General features: G+C 49.1%; 1 protein-coding gene across 1 annotated transcript in view; it reads left to right on the top strand.

Moving 5' to 3' along the window:
* Arhgap25 (Rho GTPase activating protein 25) overlaps positions 1-14322 on the top strand; it is a 76436-nt gene that overhangs the window by 38190 nt on the left and 23924 nt on the right. The window contains 2 exon segments of the mRNA XM_051154669.1: positions 1114-1201; positions 4471-4587. Coding sequence (XP_051010626.1) covers positions 1114-1201; positions 4471-4587 — 205 coding nt within the window.

Here is a 14322-nt window from a genome sequence, read left to right as displayed (position 1 = left end):
GATCAGCTCCACTCACCTGTTTGGAGGGTGAGCGGAGTCTGATACTCCTGGCAGTTGCTCAATACAGTATACACACGTGTAATACTAGCAGCACTTCAGTTTTTACAATTTTGTGATACAGTGATTTGGAGTATCAAATGACAGTTTAGAGAGGTACCTCAGACACTGACTTTCCTTCCTGGTGGCACTCCTTCCTGACTAAAAAGGACATGACTTTTTCCGCTGGAGCCACACTAACTCTAACTGGCACAGCAACCATGTGACATAAAGATCGTGTTGTGAGACATGGTCTCCAGACGGTGAGGGATTGCCATGCTCTGCGTTCCAGACAGGAAACCTTTTTCCCTTTTTCTTTTCTATGCTTCCCTGTCGCCTTCCTTTTCTCTTTTCCCTCCGTCCATCCCTCCCTCCCTCTCTCCCTCCCTCCCTCCTTCCTTCTCCTCCTTCTTCTTATTCTTTCTTTTTCTCTCTCAGACATCTTTACTCCTAGACCTTAGGAAGCTTTCTTCTTCCAGGCTTCTGGTGTTATTCTGGAAAATTCTTAATCTTCCATTGCTTTGCAGCATCCTCTATTGCCAATTTTTGCTTCGATTGTTTGGAATGAGGACAAGTTAGGATCAAATTACCAGTAGCCAAGTCTAGAAAAATTGGCTATGTCACTTTGTACAGTCATTTGGCGTCCGATCTAAATCTCATCTGAACTGTGGAAGTGGCAGTCCTTGCAGCTTGGGTGCTGTGAGGAGCGAGTGACCTGCCTTGTGGGAAAGCCCAGCACAGGTGCGGAAAGCATTGTGTGCACCTTGTGGGAAAGCCCAGCACAGGTGCGGAAAGCATTGTGTGCACCGGGAGGTCGAAGTGACCTGGCTCTCTGACAAGGCCTCTCCGGTCAGGACCTTGCCCTGTCTTTCCTAGGCACCGGCAGCTGCCACTCCCTCTGGCCAAGGCCCGAGTCAGAGGGCTGCCTTCAAAGGAAGCAGCTTTCACGATCCTCTGCTCACCCTCCTCTTCGCCTCACCCGTTAGCATGTCATTTGTTCCCCCAAATTAATTGCTTCCTAGGTTAGAAAAACGAAATTACTGATTACATAAAAAAGAATAACCTTTGATCTTTCAGGGCTGCATGTATCTGCCAGGCAGCACAGTCAAAGAAATCGCCACAAACCCCGAAGAAGCTGGGAAATTTGTCTTTGAAGTGATTCCAGGTAGGTAGCCAGCATTTCCACCGGAAGTCAAGGTGATGCTCCATCTTCCAATTAGGTTATGAGCTCACGTGGCTCTTCATAGAGTTAGTGAACTTATCCCAGGTGATTGTCTAGCCTCAAGGGCCTAAGGCACCTCCAGGACAAGTGGGTGCCCATTTGGCACGATCCCACGAGCGTGCCTGGAGCCAGGAGTGTAGCGTGGGGCTCTGGGATCGCTGTGAATAGTCATCATGCACGCTCAGCCATGATGAGGAATCCTGCCAGCTGAAACATGCCCCGAGCCGAGTGACCCTGGCACTTGAGTGGGTTGCAGTGGTAGGACGTCAGTGGTCCTATATGTCCCAACAGGACCTGATGAGGGATGGAAGCTTCAGCTTTTGAGAATTGAGAACTTAAAACATGCCATGTGCTGCATGTCACCCGTGTGCCGGACGGTGCCTGTTCCCCATGAAGAACGTGTTAGGAGCAAAGGGAACCTGGCACATACCCCTGCACCTGCCACCTTGGGGCTGATTTGCCCTTCTCCCTGCCTCTCTCTCCGAGGCAGCTCGACCCTTCAGGAATGCACAGTATTCCTATGCAGCCCGCTTGCCGCAGCCCTGATCCCACCAGGGAAGGTCACGAGCTCCTTTCTCTTAGACCTCTCCTTCCTGCTCACACAGGCAGCCATGTACAAAGGGACAGGGTGGAGAAGGTAGCATGGTGGAGGACAAAAGTGCCCCATCTGGAGCCAAGGCACCCACACCCAAAGCCTGGCCGTGCCTCTTGCTGTACAGCAGCCCCTCTGGTTTCTCCCCGACTCTTCTGGTATATCTGAAACGAGGACAGTGATGACACTGAGACTTAAATAGAGATGTCGGAATAAAATACTTGGTTTGGTGCTAGGATATAGTATATGCCATGCAAATGTATGGACATCTAGAAGGAATTATGGTGCATAAAAATCCTAATGTTGGCTGACAATTTATACAAAAAAAAAAAAAAAAAAAAAAAAGGAAAAATGAAGTCCAGTCGGTTTCTATGGAAGTGGGTGGCAAGACCCCAGGAACTCTTTTTCTTTCTCTCTGATCCCTCTCTTGTCTATTTTTTTCAGTCTCTCTGTCTTTTCTTCTGTCTCTTTCTCTCTGTCACATTGTTTGCCTCTTCCTGTTATAGTATCTTCTTTTAGCTGCACCTCTCATATGGACCACTGAGCATGTAGCATCCTGAACTCGGAACCTATGTTCCCGTAGCACTGCTGTTTCCAAGGCTCTACCCAGCCTGGGCTGAGATGTGTAACATTCTCACTTCCTTTCTTTGTTCCTCTTGGAGATGGTCATGCTGCCCTAAGAAACAAGGTTCCTGGTCAAGGCTCTCTCTGTGGTCCCCAATGTCAGTAGTGTGTACTTGTAGTTAGTATGCCTTGGATTTTGACTTACAGCAACTGTTGAGGGTGTGTCCCTCTCCCCCCCACCCCCACCCCCCGTAGTTGCTTTGTCATTGAGAGTGGAACGGGCAGAGGACTGTGCCACTGAGAACGTGGGATGGGCTAAACTTATGAAGGTGCTAACACAGAAAGCTAAGTATTCAGCGTGAAGGAAGCCTTTCCCAGGACAGGGATGGCTGGTGCAATGTCCCCGTGCCTCCACGTGTCAGAGAATTCCAAGTGGACAATGTGGTCTGGGTGACGTGACTTCAGGAGTGAGGAGATTTGATTGGCACTTCCTGGAAATGATAAGAAATTGAACTTCTGTGCTAAAAGGATGGAAAGACACTGGGAAGTTTCTGACTATGGCAGCACGATATGGCACATGTTTAAAATCTGCTTGAATTGAGAATAAAATGTCATAGAGGTCCGGACAGGGCAGAGATAAAGGCGAGGAGGCGCATGCCATGAGACGTAAGCCGTAGTGACTGAAGGAAGTGGGGTTTCTGAAGGCAGAACCGGACAACCTCCTGCAACCAGGAAACCAAGAAGATGTATCGGGGCAGTGCCGCAGACTGAAGTGTGTGCGTGTGGCAAAGAAGGACAGCAGATAGATCCTGCCCAGCAGGACCCCCACAGGGAGGAGGACACCAACAGTCTTGCATGATTTGTCTGGGCTCCAGTGTGCAGAGACCTGGTGCCTCTGGGCCTCAAACCCTAATAACTCTCAGTTGGGATCAGGGCAACTCCCCAATTCATTTCATAGGGAGCCTGTGCTTCCTCAGGTAGTTTTCAGCTCTCTCCTGAGCACTTTTTGCTTCCAGCTTTACTCCTGGAGATGCTCACAGGAGATGCGTTTGTGGAGAAGGGACAATGACAGGCACCAGCTCATACCAAACGGTGAAAGAAGGGCCTGGCGTGGTGACACCGAGCTAAGTGCAGAAGGCCAGAACCAAAGGGATTGGGAAGCTGGTTGCTGCAGGAAAATCCAGGGCTGGGCCCCTAGGATGTTTGGAATCTCAGAGAGATCTGAGATGGCCTAACAATGCAGGAAGAGTGGGTGTCACCCACATGCTGTAATTAGAAGGGGTCACTATTGGTTTTTGTCCCTTCTAACACCTTTACCAACTTTTACCAACTAAAGAAAATTCTAAGTCTGCAGATTTTTTTTCCCTGCAGGTGTAGGAAGATGTTTGGTTCTTTTCTCTCCCTCATTTCTTTTGTTACTTTTCCTTTTTTAAATCCCTTCCTGTGCCACTGCTGTCCACTTTGTCTTTTCCATCATCTTTTTTTTTTTTTTTTTTTTTTTTTTTTTTTTTTTTTTTTTGCTTATTTAAGCTTTATTCAAGTTTAAAGTGAGGTCCTGACAATCTCCATGTGCCCCTTAACTAAGTATTGGAGATCCACCTTCTGCGAGGCTCTGTGCAGCCTAAACATCCGGTGATGGGAGACACCAGTTCTACAAGAAAGGCACTCCAGTGCCCTTTGTCCCTCTCGCCTGGGGTCTTTATTCTTTCCCAGAACTCCACAGCGGAGGTCAGTTGGGCTGTCTTGGGAAGCATCCACTGTAGGCATGGAGACCAGACGTCTCCTTGAATGCTGAGCCGCGTGCTGCAGTTGCTCTTCCAGTCAGTAGCAAATGGCTTCTGACCTCTGTGGAAGCAGCGCTCTGCCAAAGCCAGGGCGACCGTGAGCCCTCTGTTCAGTGACTTGTCAATAGAGATACGCCATTGGCTAAAGCCGTGTGGACCAGGGGTCCAGGGTCGCTGAGCAAGGTCAGACAGCACTGTTGCTTGACTGTCGTCACCCCTGGCTCTGGCTCCCCTACTCTACAATCTCCCCATGTGCTTGCTCTTTCCTCCAGCTGCCTGTGACCAGAACCGCATGGGACAAGACTCTTATGTCCTCATGGCCAGCTCCCAGGTAGAGATGGAGGAGTGGGTTAAGTTCCTCAGGAGAGTTGCTGGCAAGCCCTCTGGAGGTAAGGACTCGCACAACTCTTTCTGAGCAGGCTTTGGAGGAGGAGGAGGAGGAAGGCTGCAGTTACCACCTCTGCCCAGTGTGCAAGGGAGAGATCAGAGACCCCTGAGGTCATTGGCTGGGCCCTCTGCTGAATACGGGGTGGGGGTGGGGCTGGGGGGGGGGGTGGGGGAAGGAAGAGGCTTCTACGCATCTAGCTACCCTTCTAGCTCGCATCAAAGAGCCAACTCGAGATCCAAAGAGCCAACTCGAGATCAAACAGAATAATAATGAGTCCTTTGTGTTGGCCAGCAAAGGAGCGCAAGAGCCCAAAGTGGGGCTTTCTCTACTTTGCCTATGGTGCTCTCTCTGAGATAAAGAAGAGTTTGGAATAGTGATCTGGGTTCCTGGTCGCTTTAGCTCTTACTGTACCATGGGTGTGTCCTTTATGGACCTGAGATGGCTAATGACAAGATGTGCAAGCAAGACTGGTCAGTACAGAAAGACAGCCGCCTTCCAGAGCTTGGGAATCAGTGCTGGTCTTACAGATATGTGGTAGATTCTACATTTAACCCTTCCTAGGGTATACAAGATGGGCAGTGGCTGGTCTACATATTAAAAAAAAAAAGCAAGCAAGACAAACAACAAAAACCCGATGAAGAACACATATGAAATCAACTAATGTGAGTTTAGTGTGTTTTCTTCATTTTATAAAGACAAAATAACTCAAATGGGTAAGTTTTAAAAAAATCATTTTTCCAACATTTTAGGAAAACGAACTACTTGTGTTGGCTCCAGGAAAACTCTAAATACATAATTAATTATTGATGCCATCTCTTATTTTAGAACTCATTTGTGGGGGCATTCATGGTTAAATATTGATTTTATTTCCCAACAGTTTCTTTCAGAAATGATAAGAACACCAAAGTAATTTTATGTAAAATTGAAAACAAAAAGTCATTGAGTTATTTTAATGCTTCTTTGTTCCACCCAGGATTGTATGCACATATTTTTTTTTCAGAAAGATAAATGTAAAATGTATGACATTTTATATGACTTACAATTTAGTTATCCCATGCTACTGTAAAAGCTTTTAAAGGTTTGTTTTTATTATGTGTGTGTGTGTGAGTGTGTGTACATGTGCACATGCGCATACATGTGGTGCTTGTGGAGGCTAGAAAAGAGTGTCAGATCTCCTGGAGTCATAGCTACAGGCGGTGGGCTCCCTAAGGATGCTGGAGCCATCCGCCCATCCTCTGCGAGAGAGCAATTGTCCTCTTAGCTGCTGGACCACCCCTCTGCTCCTGAGGATATAGCATCTTATCAGGTCATTCCAAGGATTGTTTTGATGCAGAGTAGACGTCACATCCAATGATGTTAAGTAGCAGAAAGGGCTGCTGAATAGAGGCACAGAGGAGAGGCACTGCCATGAGCCTTAGAGGCACAGGAACCAAGAAATGGAATTCTGTCCGTTTCTCCTGGGCCCATGACTTTTCTTTGCACATCTGCCTGTTTCCAGCCAGCCAGCAGCCCCTCATGCCCACACTTGTTCTACATAGATTGCTAGGCCGGCCCACTTCTCTGTGTCTCTCCTAGTAGCACTAGCTCAGCCTCTGCAGCCCCATTGTTACCTCCTGAGAAGGAAACTCCACCTGGCTCAGGTAAGGTTAAGATTCCATGTGGAGACCTGTGGCCTGTAGCCAAATCAGGAGAGGCTTGGAGAAAGAAGCCATCCAAATAGGAGTGCATCTGCCGAGGCCACCATCCGCACTGGTGCACAGACAGCTCCACGGTTTTGTTGGCCACTTCCCAAGTCCTAAACGCAAGCCCTCATTATGGTAACTGTGCCAAGAAGAAGGGTTTTTTTTTTTTTTTTTTCTTTTTTCCTCTTCTTTTTTTTTAACATGTGAAAACTTGATCTTGCTGCTGTTTCCCTCTGGTATGGCTTCACCATGACCTTCTTTCAGCCCTGGAGCCCTGGACTATAAGATCAAGAGCCTGCTGACATGTCCTTCTCCCACTGAATGCTTTTGTTGTTGGCAGGGGTCATGGGTGTTGTTTAAGTTTGTATCCACTCTGTCTCAAAATTATCTCTGTGCTCTCACTGGGACCTGTGCCTTCTACCAGCCTGGATGAGACTTGCCACACTGACCTGCTGCAGCACTCTGTCCCCATACTCAAAGGGCTCCTCTCATCAAACCTTCAGCTGCCACCCTCAGAAAGAAACCGAGTTGGAAGTCCTTGGTGTGTGTGTGGGGGGGGGCAGCCAATAGACTGCCCTATGGGCTTGTTCAGGGAACAGTGTTAGCTGGGATGCAACGACTACTCATTGGTCCCACATGGCAGTGTCACGGAGTAAAATAAGGGAAACTGACCCTTGGTGTCATTTACTGGAGACTGAAGGATTCTGATCTATCCTCCCAAACAATGGCTGCCCTCTCTGTTTATGCAACACCATAGTGAAAATGGCATCGTAGAGAAATGAAGCACTTCCGGCTTGATCAACCTTTTACAAGGGTTTCAAAGGGAGGACTAGTCACCACATCTGACATGCACATCTGTTGTTCTGAGTCATGGTGTTAATGAGCCTTGAAGGAGAAAGAGGTAGCATGGTAGCCCAGGAGTCCAAAGCGTAGTAAAGTGGACTAGGTTGTTTTTCCTAAGTCAGTGCATTCTAAGCGGACTGGGCACGCAGTGTGTAAGCAGAAAGGATACTTATTTCTAAGCTACCTCAAAGTGCGTTGCTAACTTGGTGACAGGGGAGGTGGAAGTTTGATTTGTAAGTGCAAGCATCGTTCACCACTCCTTAGAAGTAGTCATTCCTTCACGTTGACCAAAGAGCTTCGTGGCAGTCCATGGCGTTGCCCATTGGTTCTTGTCGTGCTAAGAGGGACCTTCAGTTCTGAAGGAATAGATGGCCTCTCCCAGAAGACTCTCTGGATAGAGGCAGGGCTGGGGCTCTTTGTACAGTGCCATCTGTAAACCGCAACCGGGTGACAAGATGTTCTCCTAGGAACTGTGACGTCACCAAGACACATTGCCACCTTGTTCCTACCCTAGGTCAACTCTGCATTTTCCACGCGTAGCTTGGCCACTTCTCACTACCTTCACTCCTCCACCTGGCCAAGAGAGACTCTTTCCTGCTCAAACCCAGGGCCAAGCTTTCTTGTCTGCCCTCTGACACGCTGGCGTCAGTTCGTCAGCCTGACAACTCAACTGTCCTAGCAAGGCCTTAATGCTCAGCCCTTTCCTGCCCTTCCCTTCTCAGAATGAAAGCTAAACACTTTGAACTGTTTTACGATGCACGGCATTCACTTATTTCCTCATTGTCCTTGTTTTCTAGAACTTTCTTCCACATCCATTTCACTCCAGCATCACCAGCCTCCTCAGACACCACAGGCATGCCCCTGCCTTAGGGCCCTTGTACTGCTCTGTCCTCTCTGTTTAGAATCCTCAGCATGGCTTGGCTGCTATTGTTTGTTTTTCTTCAGGTTTTTTGCTTAAGGATCACCTCAGTACTCCCCCTCCTGGTCACTCTGTATAACATTTAATAGCTTCTCTTCACCTTCTGCCCTCCCTAGTCCTCTGTTCTTCATTGGTCTTTCCAGCACACAAACACTTTCATATATATATATACACACGTATATGTATATATGTATATATATACATATGTTTTTCATAGTTTCCTGTTACCGGTGTAAAATTTTATCTGAAATGGTGTCTGGCTTGTGTTAAATGACCTGCTTAAGGAAAAGCCCCTCCACAGCGGTCACTTGGGTCACTCTCCCAGGCTATTCTTGCCATTGGCTGATGCCCAGCCAAAAAAAGGACTCAGCAATGTGCATCTTTCCTTCTAGAATTATTTCCCACCGAGCATATCAACCATCAGCCTTGCTGAAGTTCTTGCTGATCTAAAGACACCCTTAGAAAAATCCAACGAAAGGGTGGAAACCAGCCAGATCACTAGCTGGACATGAAAAGTTTGCTCCTCTGCAGCAGCGTGTGCTCAGACACCTGTAGGCCGCCCAAGTGCCGGTGTTAAGCGAGAGAAGCCACTCCAGGCAGAACTGACAAGTTTTTCTGCTCCTGTCGCTGAAGAGGTCTCCTGGTTTCTCTGATGTCCCTTCTTTCCAGCAGGCTCTGCCTGGTCCTCGCATCTTCTCAGGGAGCTGTTACTTGGTGTCTCCTTATCTGGCTAGCTATTTACTGAGGACCAGTTGGATGGACAGCCCAGAGCAGCCATGCCCTGGAAGTTGGGATCGTAATCCCAAAGTCCTGCCAAGTTAAGCAGGGAAAGAGAACAGAGGCATTCAGCTTCTGACAGCTCATCCCAGGCCTCAGTTCTGTTGCGTGCCTATGTGTGTGCACGCGTGTGTGCGTGCGTGCATGCGTGCGTGCACGCGTGTAGGTCCCTGCCCCCTCCACCTCCTCCCCTCTCAGCACGGAGGTCACATCCTCAGGTCCTCATGGTGGAAATGTAGTGTTTGTCTCCTGGCAACAGGCAGTCCAGGCTGCAGGTGGGGTCTCTGTTGACAGCTTTTCTGCCTTCTGGGCACAGGAACTGAGTGCTCAGTCTCACCCTGCTCTCTCTTGGCTGCAGTTTGGAGACAGGATTCAGTTTCTTTGTTTAAGTCTTTGTGGATTTGGCAAACCTAGGGCTGATGCCCCATTATAAGCCTCAAGGGATTCTTCTTCCTTTAGTCTTTCATTTCTTCACACCCTTCAGGACGCGATTTCACAATCTACACCCCAGTGCAGCCTGTGGGACGTGCGGCCCCTGGAAAAACTTGCACGCTGTGTGACCTAGTCTGTCTCTCTAGCTAAGCCAGATCATTTTGTATTTCTACCAACTCTCTTGTCTCCCCTCCCCCCAGCTTCTAGATACTAGAAAGACACATATTTATTTGTATGCTCTAAAACCCTTTACTGATCACATCGCCATACTAGGAGAAAGACCCAGCCTCTTCCCTAGGCGGAGGAGTCTAAAACCCCCTCTCTCAAGAAACAAAATCCCACTAAATTTCATTTTTCAAATCCAAGGGATAATATAACATTGTAACTTTGAAAAAACACTAGGTAGGCTGGGTGTGAGTGCTCACACCTGTAACTCCCGCACTTGGGACCTGAGGTAGTAGGATCTCTGTGAGTTCGAAGCCAACCTGGGCTACTGAGTGAGTTCCAGGTCAGGCTGGGCTACATGGAATGAGAAGCTGCCTCATAAAGTAGAAGTAAAAATATATCACTGGAGAAAAATGCATGAAACAACGTAAATGTTTGTTCAGAAGGCTGAAGGAAGCTTCTCTGAACTCGAAATGACCCACAGAGCTCCAAATAGCCAGGAGAGGTGAATCAGAGAGAGAGAGCTAGGAAGAGGAATGGTGTCTATAGCAGGAGGGAACAGCAGTGGCAAACGTCTTGAGACAGGAAGGTGAGTGTGGGGTGGGGCGGGGTGGGGTGAGGTGAGAGTAGGCGGAAGCAAAAGAGACAGCTGGTGATGGTGCTGGTTGGCAGGAGCAGCGGGCAGCCATTTGGGGGAAAGGTTCAAACAAGAAGGTGGTAGAGTCAGAATATATCTGAAAGACTATTCTAGTTGCCATGTGGTGTGCATCATATCCTGGGCTGGAGGCAGCCAGTCACAGAGAAGGCAGTAGACCAGAAATGAAACTGGAGCTGCCATCCAGGCAAGAGTGGATGGGTGGCAGCTTGTACGGGAAGGTGGCAGTGGGGCTGGGAGAAGCAAACAGGTTTGCACAGCATTTTAGAGGTGGCACTGCCAGGACGTGGGTGTGAATTCCATGTAGAGGGAAAAGAAGGTGTCAAAGATGAGTCCCAATTCCTAGCTGGGGAATGACAGAGGGATGAATGCTTGGTGGCCAGTGTGAGGTGGCCCCAGGCGCTTCCTGGTAATTTTTTCCCTCCCTGTACCCTCTGTGAAGGTCTCTGTGGTGCATCGGGTCAGGTGGAGCAGGTGTGTTCTGTCTTCCCAACAGGAGGGGGGAAGCTGGGTCACTTCACCAACAGCCTACCTCTGAGATCACTGTCTCAGAAGACCCTGACTGACTGAGCCATGCGTATCTCTGAAAGCCTTTCCAGGAGAGGGTGGGCTGGCTTCATAAAGGCTAAGTGGCATTCTGTGTTCGTGCCAGACAGCTTGATATATGGTGCAATGCTGGTAAACGCTTGCGTGTGGGATTTTCTCTCTTTCTTTTAACCCACCTCAGAGCTGTCCCCTGAATGGCGGCTGACAATTAGCAGCTAAGTAAAAGGAGGCACTTACCTTGATTGTGTTCTGACAGCTTTATGTTTACTCTCTGAAAGCCAGGGGAGCCTCTTGTGTGCAAAGGTGAGTAGGGAGAAGTGTTGGGACAGGGCCGGGCAGGTGCCGACACATCTAGGATTCCGCCCAGGAACCAGAACCCCAGCAGCCTTTGCAAGCTATGTGCTGATCTGGAAGCCAGGGAGGACAGTTAGCTCTAGCAGTGCAGGAGGAGAGGCCAGACTGGCTCCACACTCGGCAGGCAGGCAGCCATGCCTCACGTCCCCAGGATGCCGCACTGGGAGCTGGGTTGTGGCTTTTCCACTGTGGCGCTGCTCTTTTGCTGGGACTTCAGGAAGAGAGCCCCCAAGCTCCGAAAGAAAGGTATCTCTTTCCTGTTTTGTCACTCTTCCACGGTGGGACAATTCTCTCAGCTGCTCTTTGCTCTTGGGTCAGGATAGGGTGTGCACCTGAGACTGCACCCTGGGAAATTGGGAAGCTGGCTCAGGGGGCTGTGCTGGGGTCTGGCTCGGGGGAGAGATTCAGAGAAGTTGAATGATAACACAGGAGGAACAAGATAAAGGAGGAAGTCACAGCCGATTTAGCCATTTTCACTTCCCTAAACCACTCAGTGCCCTGGGGGGGGATTGTAGCCACTCTGGGGAGGGATCTTGGGGGGCATTGAGAGTGGAAGACAGGCAGGGAACAGATGGAACCGTTGCGTTATCTGTGGAAATGTGAGATGCTACTGTCCTGGGGCTATTCAGGACAAGGCATCTTCTGTTCAAAGCCTTAGGTCTGGGGGCTGGAGAAAACGCGGGGGGGGGGGGGGGGGAGCTGGTATGAGAAAAGGTAGGAAGGCATAGTTGGCGCTGGAGTGACTGTGAGGGAAGCTCCAGGAGTTTCTGCCCCTCCCTAGACATGGGTGATGCTTCAGATATTATTACAGTGATGTGGGGACAGGATGTGGGGGGGTACTGTGGTATAAAACCCAGGACTTTATGCATGATAGGCCAATGCTTTGAGCTATACGCCCATCCCTTCTTAAAAACTCGTATGTGTGTAAGAGGGTGTGCATGTGCGTGCATTCACGCATGTGTGTGTGTGTGTGTGTGTGTGTGTCTGTGTGTTCTCGACTTCACAGTCTTTGAGTGTGTGCACATGGAGGCCAGAGGTCAACCTTGGGTTGATCTCTCTGGAGCCGTCCTCCACCTAGTGTTTTGGGACGTGGTTTCTCACACACCTGGGACTTAAGTAGGTTGGGCTGACTGCCCAGTGAGCTCCTGGGCCTGGCAGTCTTCACCTCACTGGGACTAAGGTTCTGGCGCCCGCATAGCAAATGCTTTTGCCCACTGACCTGTCTCCTCAGCCCGGTTTTGTTTCTTAAAAAAGACAGTGGCCTGACTTCCCATTGACTTTAATAAAAGCAGATTAAAACTGCTGCACAGAGGGTCCCAGAGGGGGGAAAAAAAAAACAGTGTTAAGCAAATTCCAAACCTGAGTTCAGCTTCTCAATTTTCAGCTTCAGATTAGTCCAATTAAAGCAGTCAATTGTTACTCTCAAGAATTAGCCAGAGCCAGGTGCGCTGGCACACACTGTAATCCCAGCACTTGGGAGGCAGAGGCAGGTGGTCTACAAAGTGAGTCCAGGCCAGCCAAGGCTATGCAGAGAAAAACCAAAAATAAATAAATAAATAAATATAAAAATAAAAATTAACCAGACCCAAAGCCTGTGCAGCTTAGTGAACTGATATTCAGTTAGAATTGGCATTGACCGAATATGGTCGAGACAGGGTTTCTCTGTGTTCTCCTGGCTGTCCTGAAACTCTCACTGTAGCCCAGGTTGGCCTCAAACTCAGAAATTCACTTGCCTCTGCCTCCAATTGCTAGGATTAAAGGTGTGCACCATCACCACCACCCAGCTGGGATGTGATATTTTTATTTGCAAGTTTTTAATAATACAGTTAAAAAAATAAGCCAGTCAGCTGCTGTGTAGAGTATATTACATTTAGCAATCATAAAATTTAGGTTGAATTTTATAGCTGTTAAAATGAAAGTGATTCTTCTAACTCATTGGTCCAGAGCGACGACGAGTTCTGCTGAATGAATCGATTGACCCTCACACTGCTGCCAAGAGCAGAACTGTGGGGTCTAGATTCCCTGAAGGAGGGGGTACAACCTAGGCAGGCCAGAGTGTTGTTTTTTAGCATCACTTGCCCACCTGTCCTCTTCCTTCTCTGGCCCCTCTAGATTTTGGCCTTTAGGATGTCTCTGTTTCTGTCCTCATATCTGGGCTTTCCCATGTATACCTGGAAGCAAAAGTAAAGACAAGGACCCAGAGAATGAGACCAGTACAGTTGGTGCAGTTCAGTGTGTGGTGGGGGTGAGGGTGGGGGCGGGGATGGGGCAGGTGTTAGACACTAGGCGCTGCTTTGGATGCCACACTCTTATGTGGTCTGTGATGAGAAATGACACAACCTGACCAACTCAAGCATAGGGTGCTATCTTTCGTGGAAGAAGGGATGTGGCCGCCCTCCTGTCTCTAGGGCATGTGGTGAGCTCTCCCTAGACAGCATGGCTTTGGCTGAGTTCTGAGCTAGAGATATGAAGTTTGGAGACTTTGTCCTTTTTTTTTTTTTTTTTTTTTTTTTTTTTTTTTTTTAAAGACCTGAGTTTATAAGGAATTGAATGAAGACAGGGAATTAAGTGCCTGGAACAAACCAATGCTTGGAGGTCAAGGAGAAAGGAAGCCGCCTTGAAGGAGGTTGAGAACAGACAGTGACTTGAATGGGGAACCAGAGAGGGTAGTTCCAGGAGTCACTGGAAAGTATTGCAAGAGAGGAGTGTGACCTACTGCGCCCCAAGCTGCTGACTGAGCAGCTGAGACGAGCACCAGAAACTTAACTCCTCAGTTAAAAAAAAATGTAAAGGTCCTTGCTTGGAGAAACGCAGTGGGGAGGGCTGATGTGAGGGCAGTGTGGAGAGTGGGGAGGGCTGATGTGAGGGCAGTGTGGAGAGTGGGGAGGGCTGATGTGAGGGCAGTGTGGAGAGTGGGGAGGGCTGATCTGAGGGCAGTGTAGAGAGTGGGGAGGGCTGATGTGAGGGCAGTGTGGAGAGTGGGGAGGGCTGATGTGAGGGCAGTGTGGAGAGTGGGGAGGGCTGATGTGAGGGCAGTGTGGAGAGTGGGGAGGGCTGATCTGAGGGCAGTGTGGAGAGTGGGGAGCACTGATCTGAGGGCAGTGTGGAGAGAGGGGAGGGCTGATCTGAGGGCAGTGTGGAAAGTGGGGAAGCATAGAGACAGCAGGTGGAAGGTGCCTGAAGACTGAGGCTGCCTCTGTGCCAGAAGATAAAAATAGAAGGTGAACCAGACGGGCTGTCTGTCTCTGAGGCGCTCACAGGCCGGTGGAAGAGTGCTGTTTAAATAAGTCATCTCAAAGCTGCATAAGAGGTGGTAAAAGGGGGTGTGCATGGAGAGATCTGTGGGTTCAGAGCAGGTTCCTT

This window comes from Acomys russatus, chromosome 13 (assembly GCF_903995435.1).
Source record: "Acomys russatus chromosome 13, mAcoRus1.1, whole genome shotgun sequence".
Classification (NCBI taxonomy): domain Eukaryota; kingdom Metazoa; phylum Chordata; class Mammalia; order Rodentia; family Muridae; genus Acomys; species Acomys russatus.
Note: the sequence above shows the minus strand (reverse complement) of the source record. Positions and strands in the feature narration are given on the sequence as shown.